This window comes from Ictidomys tridecemlineatus, chromosome 5 (genome assembly GCF_052094955.1).
Source record: "Ictidomys tridecemlineatus isolate mIctTri1 chromosome 5, mIctTri1.hap1, whole genome shotgun sequence".
Taxonomy (NCBI): domain Eukaryota; kingdom Metazoa; phylum Chordata; class Mammalia; order Rodentia; family Sciuridae; genus Ictidomys; species Ictidomys tridecemlineatus.
The window spans coordinates 37,073,737-37,098,175 of NC_135481.1; the positions used below are offsets into that span (position 1 = coordinate 37,073,737).

Consider the following 24,439-nt stretch of genomic DNA (forward strand, 5'->3'; position numbering starts at 1 on the left):
AAATTGGAATATCTATGTTATAATATTGTTTGAAGGATGTGTGATTCATTTATTCATTCAATAATATTTATTGTAGCAATCACTGTCCTAGGCTCTAGGTTAGGGACACACTAGTGAACAAGTCAAAAAAGATCCATCATAGAGCTACACAGTCTAACAGGAAAAAGAAAAAATTAAAAAAGGAATTACAAATTGTGATAAATTCAATTAAGAAATAACTGGATCACAAAAGTAAATAAAAGAGAGGCTCTGTGTAGCCTGAAGGACAGGAATAAGTCAGTTAATGGAAATGCATTCCAGGAAGAAGGAACAAATGAAAAGTCCAGAGGTGGGCGAGGTCTTGGGCTCTGTAAGACAACAGTAGCCAAGGATGATGAACAAGGTGGAAAGAAGGAGTGGAGCCACAAGTGTGAGGTCAGAGACATAATATTGAGATGCCTGTTATGCATCAAAGGAAATATATAAAATGGCAGTTGAGTATATAGACACTTGAAGTACAGAGAAGATATCTATGTCAGAGGTATACATTTGGAAGTCAGGAGCCTGGATAATACATAAAATCCATTATTAACTTATAATTGCTCAAAATATGAATGTACACATTTTCATAGAAAAAAAAAACCCATGCCTTTTGGTAAGACATAATTTTCACTTGGTGTAAGAGTGCTCCGGAGAGACAGCCTGCATGTATATAACAGAAAACTGAACTTAAGCCAGAGATGTAGCTCAACAGCAGAGTGCCTGTCTAGTATGCCTGAAACCCTGGGTTCAATCCCCAGCACCAAAGTGTGGAGGGAAAGAAAGAGAATAAGACCTAGGATCTATTTACATGCTGCTATGCAGAGAATGTTGTGGACTGGGGTAAGTATTTGCTAGGTAACAGTTTTCCCTAATTGGCTGTCTCTAATCCTGCTAATCTTATTATACTGTTGTTAAGAGGTTTTTGAACTCATTTTGATTAATATTTTTTTATGTTTTCCAAACTTCAAATTACACTGAGATTTTGGTCCAGCAGTCCCATTAGGTGAATAAAACAAAGCAATTGTTAGGTAAATACTTGTCAAGTTTTTTTAATGGAGTTTTGCTATGGAACAGGATCTCTTAATTATATATTTGTTTTAGAGGAATCAAATGTAAACTTAATATGTCGGTGTTTCCCGAATAATACTGCTAAGACATCATTACAAAGCCCAGGCCTGAATTTTGTCCAGTGAAGCTTCTACTAAATAACTGATTTCCTTTTCATGTGTTTATATTTTTCCTTTTCCTCCTTCTGAAATATTTTCCTTCCTTCTTTATCATAATCAGTTTTGGTTTAACTTAAAGTGTAAAACTTAATCTATCATAAAGCCCTTATTTCATTTTCTGTCAATGAAAAAACACAATGAAACAAACAACAAAAACCTCTTTTACCTCTGATCAACCCTGAATGCCAAAATGTATTTTTGAAGTTTACACAAGAGTGGTGGAAGAAAATGGTTAGGAAGCAAACAACACTTCAGTTATTAAAGACTGCCCTACAAATAAAGTAAGAAAGATGATCTATAATGTTCAATTTAAGACTTGAGATTTTAAAAAAAGATTTTGGATTTAACTGTTATGCAATTGTTTCAACAAGGACAAGATGTTCTTAAATTGTATATCTAATTTCTTACCTGGAAAATTCCAGCTACAAATGTTGCACCACCTTGTAGGAAATGTCCATTAACAAATATCCCAAAGGAAAAGCAGAAACCCAATTTGCCATCAATAATTTCACCAAAAAACCATGGTCCTGAGAGAGGCAAAGGGTAGAAAAGAAGATTAAATAGCTACCACCCTGATTACATACATCTGAGATTCATTTATAGTAATAATAAAGATACAAGAATAGTAATCTATGAGCATTTTATTTCATAGTGTTTCTCCTTTGCTAATCTCTGTTGCATATGGTATCTTAACCAACTATTTGCCCCCTGTTTCTCTGGATCAAAAATTATCTGCATATATGCTATACTTGGAATAGATAAATAGCTTGTAGATAGCAAAAACAGGCTGCATCACACTCACAATTTAAAAAATATTCTCTTGCACTAATAAACTCAATATAATGTATTAACATTTCCTTTAAGAAGCAGAGGTATTCTACTGAAGCTAACTTTTGAGATACCTGAGATTTACTCCTTAAAGCAATAAAACCTCAACCACTTTTTTTAAAAAATATTTTTTAGTTGTCAGTCAATCTTTATTTTATTTATTTATTTATTTGCAGTGCTGAGAATCAAACCCAGTGCCTCGCTCTACCACTGAGCTACAACTCCAGCCCCCTAAACCACTTTTCAATGGAAATTTTTCTAAAATGCTCTCTTGTACTTCTCTTTCTTACTAATATAGTGAATATATTTTAGCCTTTTCTATTGACTTATGGCCATTAATTCATTCGTTCATACGTTCACTACATAATGACAATTCTTTAACAAGACTCCTAAAGCACAATAAATAAAACAAAAAAAATCAGTAAGTGGTATGGCATCAATTAAAGCTTGTGTGCAGCAAAGGAAACAATTAAGAACATGAATAGAGAGCCTACAGAATGGGAGAAAATCTTTGCCACCTGCTCCCCAAGGCATTAATATCCAGAATATATAAAAAACTCAAAAAACTTGACACCAAAAATCCAGGGCTGGGGTTGTAGCTCAGTAATAGAGCACTTGCCTCATATGTGTGAGGCCCTGGGTTCGATCCTCAGAACCACATAAAAAAAATAAAATAAAAATAAAGGTATTGTGTCCATTACAATAAAAAAACCCAATTAATAAATGGGAAAAATAACTAAACAGACACTTCTCAAAATAAGAAATACAATTGGCCAACAAATAAGTGAAAAAATGTTCAACAACTCTAGCAATCAGGGAAATGCAAATCAAAACTATATTTCGATTTAATCTCAATCCAGTCAGCATGGAAATTATCAAGAATACAATAACAGGTCAGGTGTAGTGGCCCATGCCTATAATCTCAGTGGCTCAGAATTACAAGTTCAAAACTAGCCTTAGCAATTTATCAAGACCTTGAGCAACTTAGCAAGAACCTGTCTTAAAAATTAAAAAATAAAATATAAAAATAAAAAGGACCAGGGATTTGGCTTAGGGTAAAGTGCCCTTGTTCAATCCCTGGTACAAAAAACAAACAAAATACACATGGAATATTACTCAGCATTAAAAGAGAATAGAATCATGGCTTTGTAGGTAAATGGATGGAGCTGGAGAATATAAAGCTAAGTGAAGTAAGCCAATCCCCCCCAAAAAATGCCAAGTGTTTTTTCTGATATATGGATGCTGATTCATAATGGGGATGGGGAATGCAACATGGGAGGATTAGATGAACTTTAGATAGAGCAAAGGGGAGGAAGGGGAAAGAAGCGGGCATGGGGGTAGGAAGGAAGTGGAATGAGACGGACATCATTATCCTAAGTACATGTATGAAAACATGAATGGTGTGACTCTACTTTGTATACAACCAGAGACATGAAAAACTGTGCTCTATTTGTGTATTATGAATTGAATTATATTCTGCTGTCATATATAACAAATTAGAATAAATAAAAGAAAATTTAAAAATCTCAATATATTCTTTGACAGAATGCTCTACAATTTGAAGTTTATTAACTTACTTACCAAGCACTACATACAGGGTCATCAACAACATAGAATAGTAGAAGATGTTTATTTTGCTCAAGAGGTGAAGGGAAAATGACATCAAATTTATAAATCTTGGAGGTTCTAAACAGAACAAATTTTTAAAAATTCAGTGACCACATGCAAACTTTAATTTTTTTAATAATGTAATTTTTATTTTCCAACAGATCAACTGCCTAAGATAGCACAGGTCTAATGACCAACCAATACCTTCTTTTCCTTTTACTTATCCATTATCCCTAGTGACTAATATCATATCTGACACAGTGGTAGATCAATAATTTTTTGTTAAATGAATCTACAAACAAATGAAAGTACAAGTGAGTTTAGAAGTGGTTAGATATTTTGTAAAATTTAATTTCTTTATAACATTTTCTAGAAGACTATTATGGGCTATCTGCTTTATATGGGGCAAATCCTTCATTATATGGCAACTATACAGATGATACCACTTTAAATTTAGAATCCTGGTGAGCTAATATACTTAAAATTATATAGGGTAGAAGGCATGGTGGCATACACCTGTAATCCCAGCAGCTTGGGAGGCTGAGACAAGAGGATCACAAGTTCAAAGTCAGCCTCAGCAAAAGGTATTAAGCAACTCAGTGAGACCCAGTCTCTAAATAAAATATCAAATAGGGCTGGAGATGTGGCTCAGTGGTTGAGTGCCCCTGAATTCAATCTCTGGTACCCACCCCAAAAAAGAATTATATAGGGTAGAAAGTTTAAAAAAAATGGTTTAGTTGTGAGACTATATATACATTGTACTATATGTACTATAATATATTGAACTCATACATATACATACACACACACACACACACACACACATATATATATATATATATTTTAGTTTTTGGCAGACACAACATCTTTGTTTGTATGTGGTGCTGAGGATGGAACCCGGGCTGCACACATGCCAGGCCAGCATGCTACTGCTTGAGCCACATCCCCAGCCCTCATAAATATTTTTGACTGGATTCCAACATGGCGGTGGGCGCAGAGAGATCAAGTCTCTGACCTCTTCAGCTGTGCGGGCATAGGGAGTCGTAAACAATCTAAATTCTGTTTGCTCAGGATCACTAGGCAATGCTGAGCTGACGTGGATCTGGGGCCAACAGTCTGGGCCTCTCACACACTGAGCCCAGATCGGCTGGAGTGAGATACCATCTCACTCCAGTAAGATTGGCAGCCACTATGAAGTCAAACAACAACAAGTGCTGGCGAGGATGTGGAGAAAAGGGTACACTTGTACATTGCTGGTGGGACTGCAATTTGGTGAGGCCAATTTGGAAAGCAGTATGGAGATTCCTGGGAAAGCTGGGAATGGAACCACCGTTTGACCCTGCTATTGCCCTTCTCAGACTATACCCTGAAGACCTTAAAAGAGCATGCTACAGGGATACTGCCACATCGATGTTCATAGCAGCACAATTCACAATAGCTAGACTGTGGAACCAACCCAGATGCCCTTCAATAGATGAATGGATAAAAAAAAATGTGGCATTTATACACCATGGAATATTACACAGCACTAAAAAATGACAAAATCATGGAATTTGCAGGGAAATGGATGGCATTAGAGCAGATTATGCTTAGTGAAGCTAGCCAATCCCTAAAAAACAAATACCAAATGTCTTCTTTGATATAATGAGAGCAACTATGAACGGAGCAGGGAGGAAGAGCAGGAAGAAAAGATTAACATTAAACAGAGACATGAGATGGGAGGGAAAGGAAGAGAAAAGGGAAATTGCATGGAAATGAAGGGAGACCCTCATTGCTATACAAAATTACATATAAGAGGTTGTGAGGGGAATGGGAAAATAAACAAGGAGAGAAATGAATTACAGTAGATGGGGTAGAGAGAGAAGATGTGAGGGAAGGGGAGGGGGGATAGTAGGGGATAGGAAAGGTAGCAGAATACAACAATTACTAATAGGACATTATGTAAAATTGTGGATGTGTAACTGACGTGATTCTGCAATCTGCATTTGGGGTAAAATTGGGAGTTCATAACCCACTTCAATCTAATGTATGAAATATGATATTTTCAAGAGCTTTGTAATGTTGTGAACAAACAATAAAAAAATATTTTTGACTGAAAATACACATACCTGCTAGAGGTCTGTATTATTTTATTATTTATTTATTTATTTAAATAAACCTTTATTTTATTTATTTACTTTTATGTGGTCCTGAGGATCAAATTCAGTGCCTTGTGCATGCAAAGCAAGCACTCTACCAATTGAGCTATATCCCCAGCCCTGTACTATTTTATTTTCATGTAGATTCGAAAGATAGTGCTATGTTCAAAGGATCATTAAGTCTCCGTTTTCCATAGAATTTAGTACCAAAATTACAAACTTCCAAGAGATGTATTAAAATATATCAAAATACATAAAATAAATAGCAAAATTTCTCATTTTGATCTTAAATATGAGTATCTGTCCCAGTAGTCCTTTCTTGTATGTGATACTGTTCTTAACAAGCAGTTCTGTCATTCTAATTGAGAGGCACCCCTAAAGCTCTCCCAATTGATATGCTCTTAAATATGGTGCCAAAAAGCTTAAATATAAGTGCTTCACCCAAAGAAGCTCCATCTGTGGCCATAGATTATCATTTTACTTATCATGGAGCTGGTCATAAACCAGTAATCAGAAAATTATGATAAAAAGTTCAGGCACACTGAGTGACACTAGACAAAAAAAAAAAAATTTAAAACAGGTCCTGATGAAAGACAGCCTAATGTAAGTTAAAATAAGTTATGAAGCCAGGTGCAGTGATGCACGCCTATAATCCCAGCAGCTTTGGGGGCTGAGACAAGAAGATCATGAGTTCAAAGCCAATCTCGGCAAAAGCAAGGTGCTAAGCAACTCAGTGAGAACCAATCTCTAAATAAAATACAAAATAGGGCTGGGGATGTTGCTCAGTGGTCAAGTGCCTCTGAGTTCAATCCCCAGTACCACCCACCAAAAAAAGTTATGATTTTGCTAATAGGTCAGCATACTCATTTAATACTTATAACATTATTCAGCCTGCTGACAGTTAATTTTATACAAAGCCTAATAAAACCTTTCTCATTGTGTGTATTACTCCCACTTGTTTTTTAGTCTTGAACTTTCTTTTTTTTTAATATTTATTTTTCAGTTTTCGGTGGACACAACATCTTTATTTTATTTTATGTGGTGCTGAGGATCGAAACCAACGCCCCGCAAATGGCGAATGCCAGGCAAGAGCGTTACCGTTTGAGCCACATCCCCAGCCCATAGTCTTGTACTTTCAAAGTATTTATCTGGTTGAGAAGAAAATATATCATTTTAAGTGATTATGTAAAGTAAGATGCTTGGCTAATTAAGTATAGAATTGGGGATGGGGATATAGCTTAGTGATAGAGTGCCTGTTTAGTATTCCTGAGGCCTTGTGTTCAATTCCTAGTGCTGAAAAAAAATTAGTAAAGAATTAATCATCAGGAAGTACTACAGGATTCAGACAAGCAAGAACTCACTATGACTTGGAATGGTTAGAGAAAGGGGTACAAGAAAAGACTATTTCAAGTAAGCCATACAGGAGACTAATATTTAAATAAGTTTAGAAGAATAATTTAAAGTAGGGATAATAGCATGGGCAAAAACACAAACGCATAAGTGAGCATAGTTTGTATAGGGAACATTGAAAATTATCTGGGCTGGGAATTCCAGCAAGTGGTTGAAGACATGGCTAGTCAAGTAAGACTAGGTTGTAGAGAGGTGTCTGATTTTTAATTATGGAATTTCACTTCCATGACCAAAAAGGATCACTTCCATGACCAAAAAGCCTTACATATAAAATTCTGAGAAGGATAATTGCCTAATGATGAAGACAGACAATGGATTAGATAGACAGACTGGATATACAAGCAACAGTTAGAAGTCTGTTTGGGAATCCTGAAAGGAGGTAGTATTGAAATACCATTGGTTACCCCTCAAAAGGAAAAGAAACATTTGAAGAAAGAATCAATGGGTTTTAATAATATGCTGGCATTAGGGAATGAAGAATGAAGATTACTGAAAAATAAAATAAGGAATAATGATGCCTTGAGAGACATAGGAAAATCAAACTAGGGATGAGAGGAGCAGGTGTGAGGTATGTCAGGAGTTTCTTTGTAGAAATATGTAGAGCCACTTAGGGATTCAGTAAGTTAAATCAGGCACAGACAATAAAATGTGGGAAGCATCCATAAAACCTTGATGACTGAAGTGCTCAGCAGCTTATGCAAAGAAAAATCTTGGAGGAAAGGAAGAAAGAGGATCAGAGGTGAAAAAAAAATATCAGAACACTGATATATACCAAAAGGAGAGTTGTTTTTTAAGGAAAAAAAAAAGAGTAGCAAAAAAATGACCAGTTCTCAAGCAAGAGCAAGAAAATTGCCTCAGCTATTAAAATGGCAAGTAGTAAATTTGAGACCTGAATGTTATATTTTCTTTTTTTTCCCCACATGTGGACTATAAAGATCTTTATCTCTATATATCATTCAAATTAATATTTTTTCCTTCCTTCCTTCCTCCCACTTCTTTTCTTCCAGTGCTCACAGGGATCAAACACAGAGCCTAGGCAAGCATTCTACCACTTAGCTGTATTCCTAACCCTGAAATGAATATCTTTTTAAATTCAGTCATTTTGGTTCAACATCTAGAGAAAAGTTTTAAAAAAGCAGAAAACCCTTTTAATAGCTTGACATGGGCTGACTTGTATTCCTATAAAGTCATGTTGAAGTCCTAACTCCTATTATCTCAGAATGTCACTGTATTTGGAGATAGGGCCTTTAAAGAGGTAACTGAGGTAAAAATGAGGTCATATGGGTGGGCTTAATCCAATGTGACTGGTATCCTTATAAAAAGGAGATCAGGACACAAACAACACAGATCCAGGGATGACTATGTGAGGACACATTGAGAAGGTGGTTATCTATAAGCCAAGGAGTGAGGCCTTAGGAAAAAACAAAACAAACAACAACAACAACAACAAAAACCTGAACTTGAACTTCAAGGCTCCAGAATTGTGAGAAAACAAATTTTTATTGTTTGAGCCAACCAGCCTGTGATATTTTGTTATGTCAGACCTAGCACACTAATATAAGCTTTATTTTAAAACTTTGTCATAAACCTTTTTTTAAAAAAATATTTTTATTGCTTGTTGATGGACCTTTATTTTATTTATTTATATGTGGTGCTGAAAATCCAACCCAGTGCCTCACACATGCTAGGCAAGTTCTCTACCACTGATCCACAACCCAGCCCCGTCATAAACCTTTTTAAATGTACTTTGAAACTAGACTTTTTGCATCATATTACTTTTAAGCTAGACAGCTAATTATGTGGAATTAAGTATTGTAGTTATTAAGGGAAGCAGCCAGAGAAAACTATTAGTAAGTAATTTTAATGTTACTTTAAAATTAGTAATATAAGCTTAACCCTCAATAGATTAGAAGCTAACAGAAAACCCTTATCAATACCTATAAAAAGGCTATGACTACTTCTATTTCTCTATTTTTGATTTTAGACTATAAAGTAGTAGTTTTTAAACCTGTCTGCTTTTCAGAATAACCTGGGAAGTACTTCAAAATAGAGATGCCCAGATCCCTCCTGCTACTAACCCCCCTCATTAGAGTTCTCCTCCAAGGTTGCTAAGATATATTAACCCCATACCCTCAGATCTTTTCCCCTTAACATAACGTCCTATGCCTTATCCCCAGTTCTTTATATGCCACCAGAAACTGTAAACCTTTTATGAAACTACTGACTATATTTTCAGTAATAATTGAATCCAACATTTCTTCCAACATTTGTAGTCATAGAAATGTCTTAATAACAAAAACTTGCTCATCGATGATGTATTGTTGATATTGGGAACTGTTAATATTGTCCTTCCCCACAAAGGAGAGATCTTGGAACTATACAAGAGCACTACAAATCTATAGGGTAAAAACAATAACACACCAGTATCACAGAGCTGGAAAGAAACACAAGCAACATGAAAAGACAAGGAAAGAAAGTACCACAAACAATGCAAGACAATACATCACTAGAAGAATTACAGCAGAAAAAAATGACAGATAAAGATTTCAGGATATCCATGATTCAGATGTTTTGGAGTCTTAAGGAAGACATCATACAACAAATACAGACAATGAAAGATCACTTTGACAATGAATTACATAAAAAATCCAAGAAGCAAAAGATCACCTACGGGGAGATAGAAGTTATAAAAAAAAAAACAAAACAGAAATCCTGGAAATGAAAGAAATAATAAACCAAATTAAAAACTCAAATGAGAGTATCACCAGCAGAGTAGACCACTTAGAAGATAGGATATCAGACAATGAGGACAAAGTATATCATCTTGAAAAGAACGTAGACAGCACAGCAAGAATGATAAGAAACCATGAGCAGAATATCTAAGAAATATGGGATAACATAAAGAGACCAAATTTAAGAGCTATTGGGATAGAGGAAGGTATAGAGATCCAAACCAAAGAAATGAGCAATCTGTTCAAGAAAGTAATATCAGAAAACTTTCCAGACATGAAGAATGAAACGGAAATCCAAATCCAATAAGCCTGCAGGACGCTGAATGTGCAAAATCACAAAAGATGCACACCAAGATACATTATAATGAAAATGCCCAACATACAGAATAAGGAGAGAATTTTAAGAGCCACAAGATAAAGAAATCAGATTACATATAGGGGTAAACCAATTAGGATAACAGCTGATTTTTCAACACAGACCCTGAAAGCAAAAAGATCCTGGAACAACATATTTCAAACACTGAAAGATAATGGGTTCCAACCAAGAATCTTGTATCCAGCAAAATTAAGCTTCAGGTTTGAAAATGAAATAAAAACCTTCCATGATAAACAAAAGTTAAAAGAATTTACAGCTAGAAAAACCAGGACTACAAAACAGCCTTGGCAAAACATTTCATGAAGAGGAAATGAAAAATAACAATGAAAACCAGCAGAGGGAGTTAGTACACTAAAAGAAAAACTAATCAAAGAGGAAAACCAAGTCAAGTTAAATAACAAAAATAAACAAATATGGCTGGAAATACAAACCATGTCTCAACAGTAACCCTAAATGTTAATGGCTTAAACTCACTAATCAAAAGACATAGTCTAGCAGACTGACTTTAAAAAAAAAAATCCAACAATATGCTGCCTACAAGAAACTCATTTGATTGGAAAAGAAATACACAGATTGAAGGTGAAAGGTTGGAAAAAATCATACCACACACATGATCTTCAGAAGCAAGCAGGGGTGTCCATATTCATATCAAATAAAGTTAATCTGTTAATTTCTGTTTTTTTTAATAAAGCCAAAGTTAATCAAAAGGGATAAAGATGGACATTGCATACTGCTCAAGGGAACCATATATCAACAAGACATAACAATCATAAATATATATGCCACAAACAATGGTGCAGCTATTTTCATCAAATAAACTCTTCTCAAGTTCAAGAGTCAAATTGACCACAACACAATTATCCTGGGTGACTTTAACACACCTCTCTCACCACTAGACAGATCTTCCAAACAAAAGTTGAATAAAGAAATTATAGAGCTCAATAACACAATTAATAACTTAGACTTAATTGACATATATAGAATATATCAACCAGCATAAAGCGGATACGCTTTCTTCTCAGCAGCACATGGATCCTTCTCAAAAATAGACCATATACTATACCACAGGGCAACTCTTAGCAAATACAAAGGAGTAGAGATAGTACCATGCATTTTATCTGATCATAATGTAATGAAATTGGAAATCAATGATAAAATAAAGAAGAAAAATTCCTGCATCACATGGAGACTGAACTATATGCTACTGAATGAACAATGGGTTACAGAATACATCAAGGAGGAAATTAAAAAATTCTTAGAGGTAGGGCTGGGGATGTGGCTCAAGCAGTAGCACGCTTGCCTAGCATGCGCAGGGTGCTGGGTTCGATCCTCAGCACCACATAAAAATTTAAAAAAATAAAGATGTTGTGTCCACTGAAAACTAAAAAATAAATATAAAAAAAATTCTTAGAGGTAAATGACAGACACAACATATCGAAATCTCTGGGACACTATGAAAGTAGTATTAAGAGGAAAATTCATTGCATGGAGTTCATTCCTTAAAAGAAGAAAAAGCCAACAAATAAATTACCTCACACTACATCTCAAAGCCCTAGAAAAAGAAGAACAAATCAGCAGCAAAAGCAGAAGGCAAGAAATAATTAAAATCAGAGTGGAAATCAATGAAATTGAAACAAAAGAAACAACTGAAAAAATTGACAAAACTAAAAGTTGGTTTTTGGAAAAATAAATGACAGACTCTTAGCCATGCTAACAAAGAAAAGGAGAGAGAGAACCAAAATTACTAGCATATGAGATGAAAAAGTCAATATCACAACAGACACTACAGAAATACAGAAGATAATTAGAAATTATTTTGCAATCTTATACTCTAATATAATAGAAGATAGTGAAGGCATCAGTAAATTCCTAAAGTCATAAGACCTGCCAAGATTGAGTCAGGAAGATATACACAATTTAAACAGACCAATATCAAGTGATGAAATAGAAGAAGCCATCAAAAGATTACCAACCAAGAAAAGCCCAGGACCTGATGGATATACATCCGAGTTTTACAAGATCTTTAAAGAACTATTACCAATACTCTTCAATCTATTTCAGGAAATAAAAAAAGAGGGAGTACTTCCAAATTCATTCTATGAGGCCAATATCACCCTGATTCCAAAACCAGACAAAGACACTTCAAAGAAAGAAAACTTCAGACCAATATCTCTAATGAATAGATGCAAAAATCCTCAATAAAATTCTGGCAAATTGAATACAAAAACATATCAAAAAGATTGTGCACCATGATCAAATGGGATTCATCCCAGGGATGCAAGGTTAGTTCAATATAGAGAAATCAATAAATGTAATTTATCACATCAATAGACTTAAAGATATGATCATCTCAATAGACGCAGAAAAAGCATTTGACAAAATACAACACCCCTTTATGTTCAAAACACTAGAAAAACTAGGGATAACAGGAACATATCTCAATATTATAAAGGCTATCTACACTAAGCCTCAGATCAACATCATTCTAAATGGAGAAAAACTGAAGGCATTCCCTCTAAAATCTGGAACAAGACAGGGATGCCATCTCTCACCACTTCTATTCAACATAGTTCTTGAAACACTGGCCAGAGCAGTAAGACGAAAGAAATTGAAGGATAACTACAGGAAAAGAAGAACTTAAACTAGCACTATTTGCTGATGATATGATTCTATACCTAGAAGACCCAAAAAACTCCACCAGAAAACTTCTAGAACTAATAAATGAGTTCAGCAAAGTGGCAAGATATAAAACCAACACCCATAAATCAAAGGCATTTCTATATATCAGTGACATATCCTCTGAAAAGGAAATGAGGAAAACTACACCATTCACAATATCCTCAAAAAAAAAAAAATATATATATATATATATATATAAGATACTTGGGAATTAACAAAAGAGGTGAAAGATCTATACAATGAAAATTACAGAACCTTAAAGAGAAAAATCGAAGAAGACCTTAGAAGATGGAAAGATCTACCTTGCTCTTGGATAGGCAGAATTAATATTATCAAAATGAACATACTACCAAAAGCACTATACAGATTCAATGCAATTCTGATCAAAATCCCAATGGCATTCCTCATAGAAATAGAAAAAGCAATCATGAAATTCATCTGGAAAAATAAGAGACCCAGAATAGCTAAAGCACTTCTAAGCAGGAAGAGTGAAACAGGTGATATCGCTGTCACACACCTTAAACTATACTACAGAGCAATAGTAACAAAAACAGCATGGTACTGGCACCAATGATACTGGTAGACCAATGGTACAGAATAGAGAACACAGAGACTAACCCACAAAATTACAATTATCTTATATTAGACAAAGGAGCCAAAAGCATGCACTGGAGGAAAATAGCCTCTTCAACAAATGGTGCTGGGAAAACTGGAAATCCATATGCAACAAAATGAAATTGAATCCCTATCTCTCACCATGCACAAAAGTTAACTCAAAATGGATCAAGGATCCAGGAATTAAACCAGAGACTCTGCGTCTAATAGAAGAAAAAGTAGGCCCTAATCTTCATCACGTGGGGCTAGGCCCCAACTTCCTTAATAAGACGCCTATAGCACAAGAATTAAAACCAAGAATCAACACATGGGATGGATTCAAACTAAAAAGTTTTTTCTCAGCAAAAGAAATAATATGTGAGGTAGACAGGGAGCCTACCTCCTGGGAGCAAATCTTTACCCCTCACACATCAGATAGAGCACTAATCTCTAGGGTATATAAAGAACTCAACAAGCTAAGCACCAATAAACCAAATAATCCAATCAATAACTGAGCCAAGGACCTGAACAGACATTTCTCAGAAGAGGATATATAATCAACAAATATATGAAAAAATGCTCATCATCTCTAGCAATCAGAGAAATGCAAATTAAAACTACTCTAAGATACCATCTCACTCCAGTCAGAATGGCAGCTATTATGAAGACAAACAACAAGTGTTGGTGAGGATGTGGGGGAAAAGGTACACTCATACTTTGCTGGTGGAACTGCAAATTGGTGCAACCAATTTGGAAAGCAGTATGGAGATTTCTTGGAAATATGGGAATGGAACCACCATTTGACCCAGCTATTCCTCTCCTCAGTCTGTACTCAAAGGACTAAAAACAGCATACTACAGGGACAGAGCCACATAAATGTTTACAGCAGCACAATTCACAATAGCTTAACTGTGGAATAACCCAGATGTCCTTCAGTGGATGAATGGATAAAAAAAATGTGGCATATATACACAATGGAATATTACTCAGCACTAAAAAAGAACAAAATCATGGCATTTGCAGGTAAATGGATGATGTTAGAGAAGATTATGCTAAGTTAAGTTAGCCAATCCCCCAAAAAACAAATGCCAAATGTTTTCTCTGATATAAGGGGGGGTGACTCAAAGTGGGGTAGGGAGGGAGAGAATGGGAGGAAGATTATTTCTAGATAGGGAAGAGGGGTGGGAGGGAAAGGGAGGGGGAAGGGGAATAGCAAGGATGGGGGAATGTGATGGTCATCATTATACAAAATACATGTATGAAGATTTGAATTTGGTGTCAACATACCTTATATACAACAGAGATATGAAAAATTGTTGTGTATATGTGTATTAAGAATTGTAATGCAAAAAAAAAGAATATATGTATGATGGCATAATGTGGTGTTAACATACTTTATATACAGAGTTACAAAAAACTGTGCTGTATATGTGTAATAATGAGTATAATACATTCCACTATTGTCATGTATTTAAAAAAATACCTATAAAAAGGTCATGACTACTTCTATTTCTCTATTTTTGATTGTATAATATAAAGTAGTAGTTTTTAAACCTGTCTTCTTTTCAGAATAACCTGGGAAGTACTTCAAAATACAGATTCCCAGATCCCTCCCTCAGACATTTTAATTCAGTAGGCCTGAGATAGGGCCTAAGAATCTATTTCTTTGAAATGTCCTTAGGTGATTGTTATATACTGCCAGATTTGAGGATCACTTGCAGTAAAGTACATGGAATGAAAAGAAAAAGGTTTTCAAGCAAACCAAGAATGTAGGACTATTATTCTTTACCATTTACTAGCTATTAGCCTATGAAGGGTCATTAGATACAGAATCAAAAAGTAAGCAGTGAATAATGGAAAAAGTTGAAAACTGGTGCAAAAGGTTATATAGATGTACCTACATGATTATAACTCTCTATTGCTAATAGTCAATATTAGTGCTTTTACAAAGAAATATTTATAAGTATTTGTTTTACTAGAAAAAGCATGAGTGGAAAATGTGTTATTTTTCTGTTTTAACATACCTATAGGGAGCTTCACTGTACCAAAAGATCCTTGAAAGCACCACTATCCAAAATATCAGCCTAGATATATTGATGGGATACTATCTAGGAAGAAACAAGCAGCTAACAAAAAGCCTTTTGAGTGTTCCAAACCCACACCTATACAGGTTCAGAAAAACTTTTAGCAGCTATCTAAATAAATGATTATCAATTTCCCTTCACTATTCATTAACTTATTAACAGTTTTCTGCTAGTCAGTTCAGTTGGCAAATATAAGAGAAGACAAACAGGGAAAGATAGTTGTCCCTGGGGAAGGAAGCATCCCAGGAAAAGTCACCTCTTTTGCAACTGTTCTATAGCTTGCCCTGTGTATGTAATTCAAAATTATATATACATCATTTAAGTTCTGTCAAGCTTTGCTGGGTATCACGGCACATGCCTATAATCTTAGCAACTTGGGGGGCTGAGGCAAGAAGGATCCCAATTTTGAGGCCATCCTCAGCAACTTAGCAAGACCTTGTCTTAAAATAAAAAGGGCTCAGGATAGAGTTTAGTGGTATAGCCCCTGAGTTCAATCTGTAGTACAAAAGAAAAAAAAAAGTTTTGTCAGGCTTTGTTTAGTGCCTTATCTTTGAATATCTGAAACATTATTTTCTATTTAAAAGCATTTCATATTTAAAAATTATATTAAATAGCTACTTATATTAATAGTTGGTCATTCTGAGCCATATTGTATTTTACCTTCATTTTGACTGAACTTCATTTTACTGCTATAAAGCAGCAAAAATAATAATGATGCTCATAAGAGCATTATGGGGGAAAAGTAATGCTTTGAAGAATGCATCTCACCAACTCATGCAAAAACAATTTATATTGTTATATATCACTTCATAATTGGACATTATATGATATTTTAAGGTCTTCTAAAAATGAAAATAACCATAACTAACCTTTAAGATCTGGGTATTCTAGGTACCTAAAAGTAATGAGAATGAAGAGTTGGATCAGCACAATCAGCACAAAAAGGACCCGGGCCTGCAGAGAAAAAAGATGTTAGTGTGACTAGATACATGGGGATAGCTCCAGTGAACACTTTAAAACTGGCCTCATTAACAAAAATGGAAATGACATCTGTGATATTGTGATATAATAAGAAATATGAGGGCTGGAGTTGTGGCTCAGAGGTAGAGTGCTCGCCTGGCACGTGTAAGGCCCTGGGTTCAATCTTCAGCACCACATAAAAATAAATAAAATAAAGGTATTGTGTCCAACTAAAAAAAAATAATATTAAAAAAAGAAATATGAATTTTGGTTTTCATCTTCAACTCTTGGCCACAGTTCCTAAAACCCTTGTGATTTTTCAAATGGTAGCAGAAAAAAATAAAGCATCTTTTGTTATATTTGGCTTTTGTCTGTAGTTCTTGGACAAGCTCTGGAATGATAAATAAAAGGAATGTCTTGTGATTAATAACAAGCCTATTTCAATCACACCTGAGTTCACATTAATAAGGGAACTTTTAAAAAGCCCTTAAGGATGGGGGCTGGTTATAATGGGGGCCAACCATGTAATCACATCACCCCAATCCTTTCCCTCCAGAGAGGGGAGAGAGGTTGTAAGTTGAATTAATCACCAATAGCCAATGATTTAAACAATCATGCTTACATAATAAAACCTCCATAAAAACCCTAACTGAAGGAGTTCAGAGAGCTTCCCAGGTTGGTAAATACATGGAGGTGCCGGGAAAGTGGCATATGTTTGGGGAGAGCATGGAAACTCACAACCAACCCTCATAACTTGCCTTGGCATCTCTTCCATTTGGCTCTTTCTGTGTTGTATTCTTCTCTCATAAGCCAATAATCTAGTAAGTAAAGGGTTTTCCTGAATTCTGGGAGGCTTTCTAGCAAATTTTTGGACCTGAGGAAGGAAACCGTGGGAACCTCTAATTTATAGCCAGTTGGTCAGAAGCACAGGTGACATCTGGACTTATGATTGGTGTTGGGGATGGTGGGTGGTGAGGAGGGCAGTCTTCTAACATTAAGCTCTTAACTTGTGGAGTCTCTGCTAACTTCTAGCAGTTAGTGTCAGAATTGTGTTGAACTGTATAAGGCCCATTAAGTGTCCACTGATATTGGAAAATTATATGGTTTAGAAATCTCCACACATTTTAGAAATGTTGTGTAATTATAGAGAGAAAAGCAAATTTCATGCTGGGTGTCATGGTGCACACCTGTAATCCTAGTGGCTTGGGAGGTTGAGGCAGGAGGGTTTTTAGTTAAAAGCCAGATTCAGCAAAAGCGAGATGCTAAGCAACTCAGAGAGACTCTGTTTCTAAATAAAATACAAAATAGCTGGGAATGTGGCTCAGTGATCAAGTGCCCCTGAGTTCAATCCCTGGTACCAAAAAAAAAAAAAAAAAAAAGAAAGAAAGAAAGAAAAGAAAAGAAAAGAAAGAAAGAAAAAAGAAAAGCAAGTTTCTTTTTTTCTTTCAGCATCATTAAATGATTATAAGAAAAATATAGGTAGCCAGGTTCAGTGGCTATAATCCCAGCAATTTAGGAGGCGAGGCAGGAGGATCATAAATTCAAGGCCAGCCTCAGCAACTTAGCTTCTAAGACCTTCAGTAACTTAGTAAGAACCTGTCTCAAACTAAAAAATAAAAAAGACTGGGGATGTTGCTCAATGAAAAAGTACCCCTGGCTCCTGGTTCAATCCCCAATACCCCCTCCAAAAAAAAATATATATATATATATATATATATATATATATATATATATATACACATATATATATTTATTTATAAAATACACACACACATATTAAAGAGAATCAAACATCTGATCCATTGATAATGAAAATTGTAAGTTGCCTCAGTTTAAATTGGAGATAAGTAGTTTATATAGTTATATTAAACTATCAAATTAAAATAGTTCACTTTCATTGTACTAAGATAAAAATAATTTGTTTTATTTAAAGTTGCATATGGGAGTTAGGGTTGTGGCTCAGTGGTAGTGTGCTTGCCTAGCATTCATGAGGCAATACATCCTGAGATAGCTTTAGAGGACACATCCTCACAGACTTAAAATGTGAAATTATTTTGTTTTTATTACTTGTGTGATTGAGTTTTTAAGAAATGTGATTAATGGGCATTTATATTTCATTACTATCATTTTTAGGGGTCATTTTAAAATTTTTCTTTGGAAGATTTTTTTATAGTCACCTAGATCAGGCTTTATGTAGTAGAGGGAAAATTTGGAAACAAATGTCCCCTAATAGGCAAGTGGTTATATATACTAAGGAAAATCTTAATTTATCTAACTAAGGCATATCTCTATTTAGTCACTTGTCCAAAATACCTTAACAAATTAAGGTATTTATTCATACAATAATGTATATCTTAACATAATACAACTAATATCACATTATAAAATAATGTAGTCAGGCAAAGAGGTATGCATCTGTAATCCCAGCTACTAAGGAGGCTAAGGCAGGAGAATTGCTTGAGCCCAGGAGTTCAATTCCAGCCTGGGCAACATAGCAAGATCCCATAAAAAAAGAAAAACATATAAATTGATATGAGAAATAGTCAAAACAAATTCCTCAATGGGAAAAAAATCAGATAGCAAAAAAAGAACAAATGTATACTAGAGGGGCTGGGGATATAGCTCAATGGTAAAAGCCTTGCCTACCCTGCACAAGGCCCTAGGTTTAATCACCAGCACCACCAAAGGAAAAACAAATCACATTTTACTTTAAAGAGTCATATACAAGCATATAACAATACAATGGTTATAATGAACAGTGGGATGAAAATGATGTAGAGTTGATCCTTCTTTTTTTCTTAATTTTCTAATTTTTCCACATGTTATTTTTTCTTTTAAAGGAACTTCACAATTTTTTTGAGAGATATTTTTTTAATGTTTATTATTTATTTTTTAGTTCTCAGTGGACACAACATCTTTATTTTATTTTTATGTGGTGCCGAGGATCGAACCCAGCGCCCTGCGCATGCCTGGCAAGCGCGCTACTGCTTGAGCCACATCCCCAGCCCTCCACATATTTTTTTTTAAAAAAGAAATATTCTTTTAAAAGCCTTAATTCTGGATTGGGTGTATGGCTCAGTGGTAGTGTTTGCCTAACATAAATGAGGCCCTAGGTTCAATTCCCAGCATGGTACAAACAAATAACTAAAATCAAAATAATACATAAAAAATTATTATCATTAGTAGTATTAGTAGTAGTGAATAATTAAACTTAAAAGCTTTAATTCAAATCAGCACCTATAATTTCCTTAGTCATCCTGGTTGTATGGCATTGATTAGAACTAGGTCCTAAATTACTTTTTCATGTCTCTACTTCTTTTGATTCAAATCAACTTAAAATCATTTTATTCTTCTAGACAAATAACTAAACTTTAATTTTATGAGGCTCTACTTTCTTTATACACGATTATATTATTTACAACTTTGAGTTTACCCAATCCAATAAAAATACATGTAACATTTAATTGAATTCACTTACCACCATGCAGTGGTCAGTAAGGAGAATAAATGATGCCAGGGGATTAAATGTGAGATGAATATTCTCTTGAACAGAAAATATGTGGTGAACACTCGTACTTCTTCCAGCAGAATCCTAGTTATAAGCACAGCAGAGAAGTGACTTCATACATATTTAGATATATATATATATAGTGTTCTAAATTGTGCACATAACTGACAAGATAATTTGCAATAACTTTTATCAGTTATCTTATTGAATAGCTACCTTTTTTATCACTTACTTTTGATTCTCCCTATAAGTCCTTTTGACAGAATTGTATTTATTTATTTATTTATTTATTTATTTTTAGAGAGAGAGAGAGAGAATTTTTTAATATTTATTTCTTAATTTTCGGCGGACACATCTTTGTTTGTATGTGGTGCTGAGGATCGAACCTGGGCCACACACATGCCAAGCAAGCGCACACTTGAGCCACATCCCCGGCCCCTTGACAGAATTTTAGATCTTATAATTATAGATTTGAAAATACCAGCATATTCTCATAATGTACTTTTATTTTTATTTTTATTTTATTTTTTTATTTTTTTTAAAGAGAGAAAGAGAGAGAGAATTTTTTTAATATTTATTTTTCAGTTTTCAGAGGACATAACATCTTTGTTTGTATGTGGTGCTGAGGATCGAACCCAGGCCGCACGCATGCCAGGCGAGCAAGCTACCGCTTGAGCCACATCCCCAGCCCTGTACTTTTATTTTTAAAGAAATCTTTCTCCTTCTGTTCACTGAAAAGGCCCAGTAGTAATAATAAACCTATAAAAGCAATGAGCTAGCAGAACTAGTATAGACTCTTTAAAAAGCATTTTTCACTACAAGGAAGCAGTGTTTCTTAGAAAAATGGCTGATTTCAGGTTTTGAGTAAGAAATGCAGAAGAACTTAGAATATCTTGTTATACCAGAAACTAAAAAAAACTAATTAAGAATACTAGGATTGTGTCAAAGAACTTAGAGGTCAACATGAAGAGGCTCCCACTAGCCAAAGATGGACCAATTTGAGTATCAAAAGAATAAATGCAATGGATTGAAACATCAAATAAACAAACATATATAAATAAATATCTAAATATGTATACATTTTAGGCTTAGAATTCATAATGATACAAAAAGTAAATGATTCATTAGTGACCTTTGGCAGATGCTAAAGAATTAACACATTTTTCTGAAAAATGGTTTAGAAAAGTAGGGTATGGGAAAGAATCAAGAATTTATCCTGCATTTTTCTTATGAACTCCATACCTAGGAACTAAATAGATGAGGGAATTTTTTTTCTTTGTAAGACTATTCTCATTAATACTTCTATCATACAGAGAAAGATTTGAATATCACCATTTTATAGCTAAAGAAAAAAATGAAACTTAGCAAAAGTCATTGTGGCTGCTAAAACCCCTTAGATGAAAAATTGATGGAGATACATATATATATATATATATATATATATATATATATATATATATATATATATATTAGCAGTGTGTTAGAGGTGGCTTCACTAGCTTACAAGGGCCAACTGTTAAATTTTTAGGAAATTTTATGGGCTACTTAGCATTATGTTGGTACCTAAAACCAATCATGGTAGGAATATTTATACTATGAAAATTGGCACCCATATAACCTATCTCAAGTTGGTTGTTAAATATTTGCCAGTGCACTGTTAGATAAGGGTACAAACACTAGCATGTACTGATCAATGTCAGTGTTACAAAAAGAGACAACCAAGTATTATAGGCATCCTGATAAAAGCACAAAACATCTATTGAAGTATTCTTGTCAAAAAACAAGACTCATATCTTATCACACTTCTAAATCTACCTACTAGTTATAGAAACTGTTGGGGTAGGCAAAAGAATATGTTAAATGATACCAAAAGGATACAAATAGCAAAAATTCTGAAGAAACTTTATAGGACCAAAGATCCAGATTCCAAAGCAAACACATTGTAAAGGAGAAAAAGGGGGGGACATAGGGAGAAACCTACAGAGTAAAAGAGATGGCAGAAACAACTCAGTTTTCAGTGTATGACCCTTGTCTAGATTCTCAGTTGAACCAAATGAATGCATGTACGTGTAACAAACTGTGGAAAACAGAACACTATTAACTTTTTCAGGGGTGATATAGTATCATGGTTGTGTTTTTAAACAGTCTTTATCTTTTAGTAATTTATACTGGACATATTTATACATGAAATACCATGGTGCAGGGAGGGTAGAAGTAGATAAGAGTATAGGCGAACAAGATCAATAATGAGCTGATAATTGTTGAGATGTGCTGATAGAGTCACAGGGTTCATTAGAGTATTATTTTTTTTTAATTTGTTCTTTTTAGATATACATTATAGTAGAGAATACTTTGACATATTATGCATACATGAAGCATAACTTATTCTAATTAGGATCCCATTCTTGTGGTTGAACATGATGTGGAATTACACTGGTCGTGTATTCATATACAAATGTAATAAAGTTATATCTGATTAATTCTACTCTTTCTTATTCTCCTCCCCCTCCCTTCCCTTCTTCCCCTTTGCTTAATCCAACAGATTTCTATCTGTCCCTCCTCACCTTCCCTTTGATTATAGAGGTCTTTCATCTCTTTTGTTAGGCTGATTCCCAAGTATTTTATTTTTTGAGGCTATTGTGAATGGGATAGTTTTCCTAATTTCTCTTTCAGTGGATTCATCATTGGTGTATAGGAATACAATTGATTTATGGGTGTTAATTTTATACTCCACTACTTTGCTGAATTCATTTATGAGTCATTAGAGTATTATTATATCTTTTATATATTTTAAAAACATTTTCTCATTTTAAAAACTTTAAAAAAACAAAAAAGAACTTGTATTGGTGTTTATCAAATTTGTATTGCTCAAAATGAATATACCTTATGATAAATTCTTGTTTTAAAGCTGGGATTTTCTTTCATTTTGAGATTCAGAGACTTCTATAATGAAATCTTTAAATTGGCAAAGTAGGCACAACAATCTAAACTACTGGTTCTCAAACATGTGCACATCAGAATTACCTATAGAAAATTTGTTAAAGTAGATTTCTGATTGTTTCATGTTGTTTTTTCCATTGTTTCATGCTGTTTTTCTTTTCTCTTTAAATAGCATTAACATGTTGCCTAGGGTGGTCTCAAACTCCTGGTCTCAAGTGATCCTCCTGCCTCAGCCTCCCAAGTACCTGGGACTATAGATGCACTCCACTATGCCCAGCTTCCAGAGTTTCTGATTCAGTAGGTTTTGGATAGGACCTGACAATCTGCATTTCTAACATGTTTCCAGGTGATATTGATACTACTAATCTATGATTCACATTGAGAATTGATCTAAAGATCTAATTGCTACTAGGTTACAAGGAACCTATACATATTCAAAAAACATAGTGATATAGGTAAAATATTGGATAATGAGTTGATGTTTTTGCTCAGTTTCAAATCAGATTTATCAATAGTGCACTATATTTATCAACAGTATATGAATTTTTTCATTAATAAATGGAAAGGAAGAAACCAAGTTTCCTACTTAATATTTAGTAGGTGATGATGATGATCTGCCTCAGCCTCTTGAGCAGCTATAATTAAAGATGTAGACCACCGTGCATGGCTTAATTAGATTTGTCTCGAGCCAGACATGGACTCTGTGTGTGTGAGCTATGAATATTTGAGGGGAACTGGACTGATGTTGCAGCTCTGACTAGGCCATGCAACTATATGTCCTTTTTGCTCACTCTGCCTTTGATCCCACAAAGCACCTAAGATGGGTGTGGTTTTCCAAGATGTCAGTCAATCTGCTGACTGCAAGACATTATCAAGCAACCCCCTGAAACCCAATCTCTTGCCGTATTTGGGTTGAACTTTCTCGAATGTCTTCCCCTCAATAAACAGGATGGTCTCAGGTATACTCTCTCTTTTGTCTGCCACTCTTGCTTTCTTTGTGGGAGCTGGGGCAGAGGAGCCATCACTGAACCCCAAGAAAAAGGTACTTTCTGTGTCTGTGTGATTATTCAGTGCCAACCCAATTTAACTGGAGTGACCCTGACTAATTTAGTCATGTGTCACGGCAAGATTAATTTTTTAAGGTTATACTTTAAGAAAACACATTAATGGTTGCCTGGGAGATGAGGAGAGAAGGAAGGCAGATAACAAAAGGGCACAAGAAAACTTTCAGGGAAATGTATCATATTGATTATAGTGATGGTTACAGGGATGTATATGTATTTCAAAACTCATGGAATTGTACACTTTAAACATGACATAATTTTCCTATGTACA

At 34.6% G+C, this 24,439-nt stretch overlaps 1 protein-coding gene across 11 annotated transcripts in view; it reads right to left on the minus strand.

The window, feature by feature from the left end:
- The window catches only part of Tmem62 (transmembrane protein 62), a 41,968-nt gene that overhangs the window by 1,302 nt on the left and 16,227 nt on the right, over positions 1–24,439 (minus strand). For 8 of the 11 annotated variants that reach the window (XM_078049736.1, XM_078049739.1, XM_078049743.1 and 5 more), the window contains 4 exons: positions 20,135–20,248; positions 16,566–16,650; positions 3,657–3,761; positions 1,656–1,774 (listed from right to left, as the gene is read on the minus strand). In XM_078049736.1, the coding sequence (XP_077905862.1) occupies positions 1,656–1,774; positions 3,657–3,761; positions 16,566–16,650; positions 20,135–20,248 (423 nt within the window). The remainder of the gene's footprint in view (positions 1–1,655; positions 1,775–3,656; positions 3,762–16,565; positions 16,651–20,134; positions 20,249–24,439) is intronic. The other 3 variants (XM_078049737.1, XM_078049744.1, XM_078049738.1) reach the window with 2 other exon arrangements.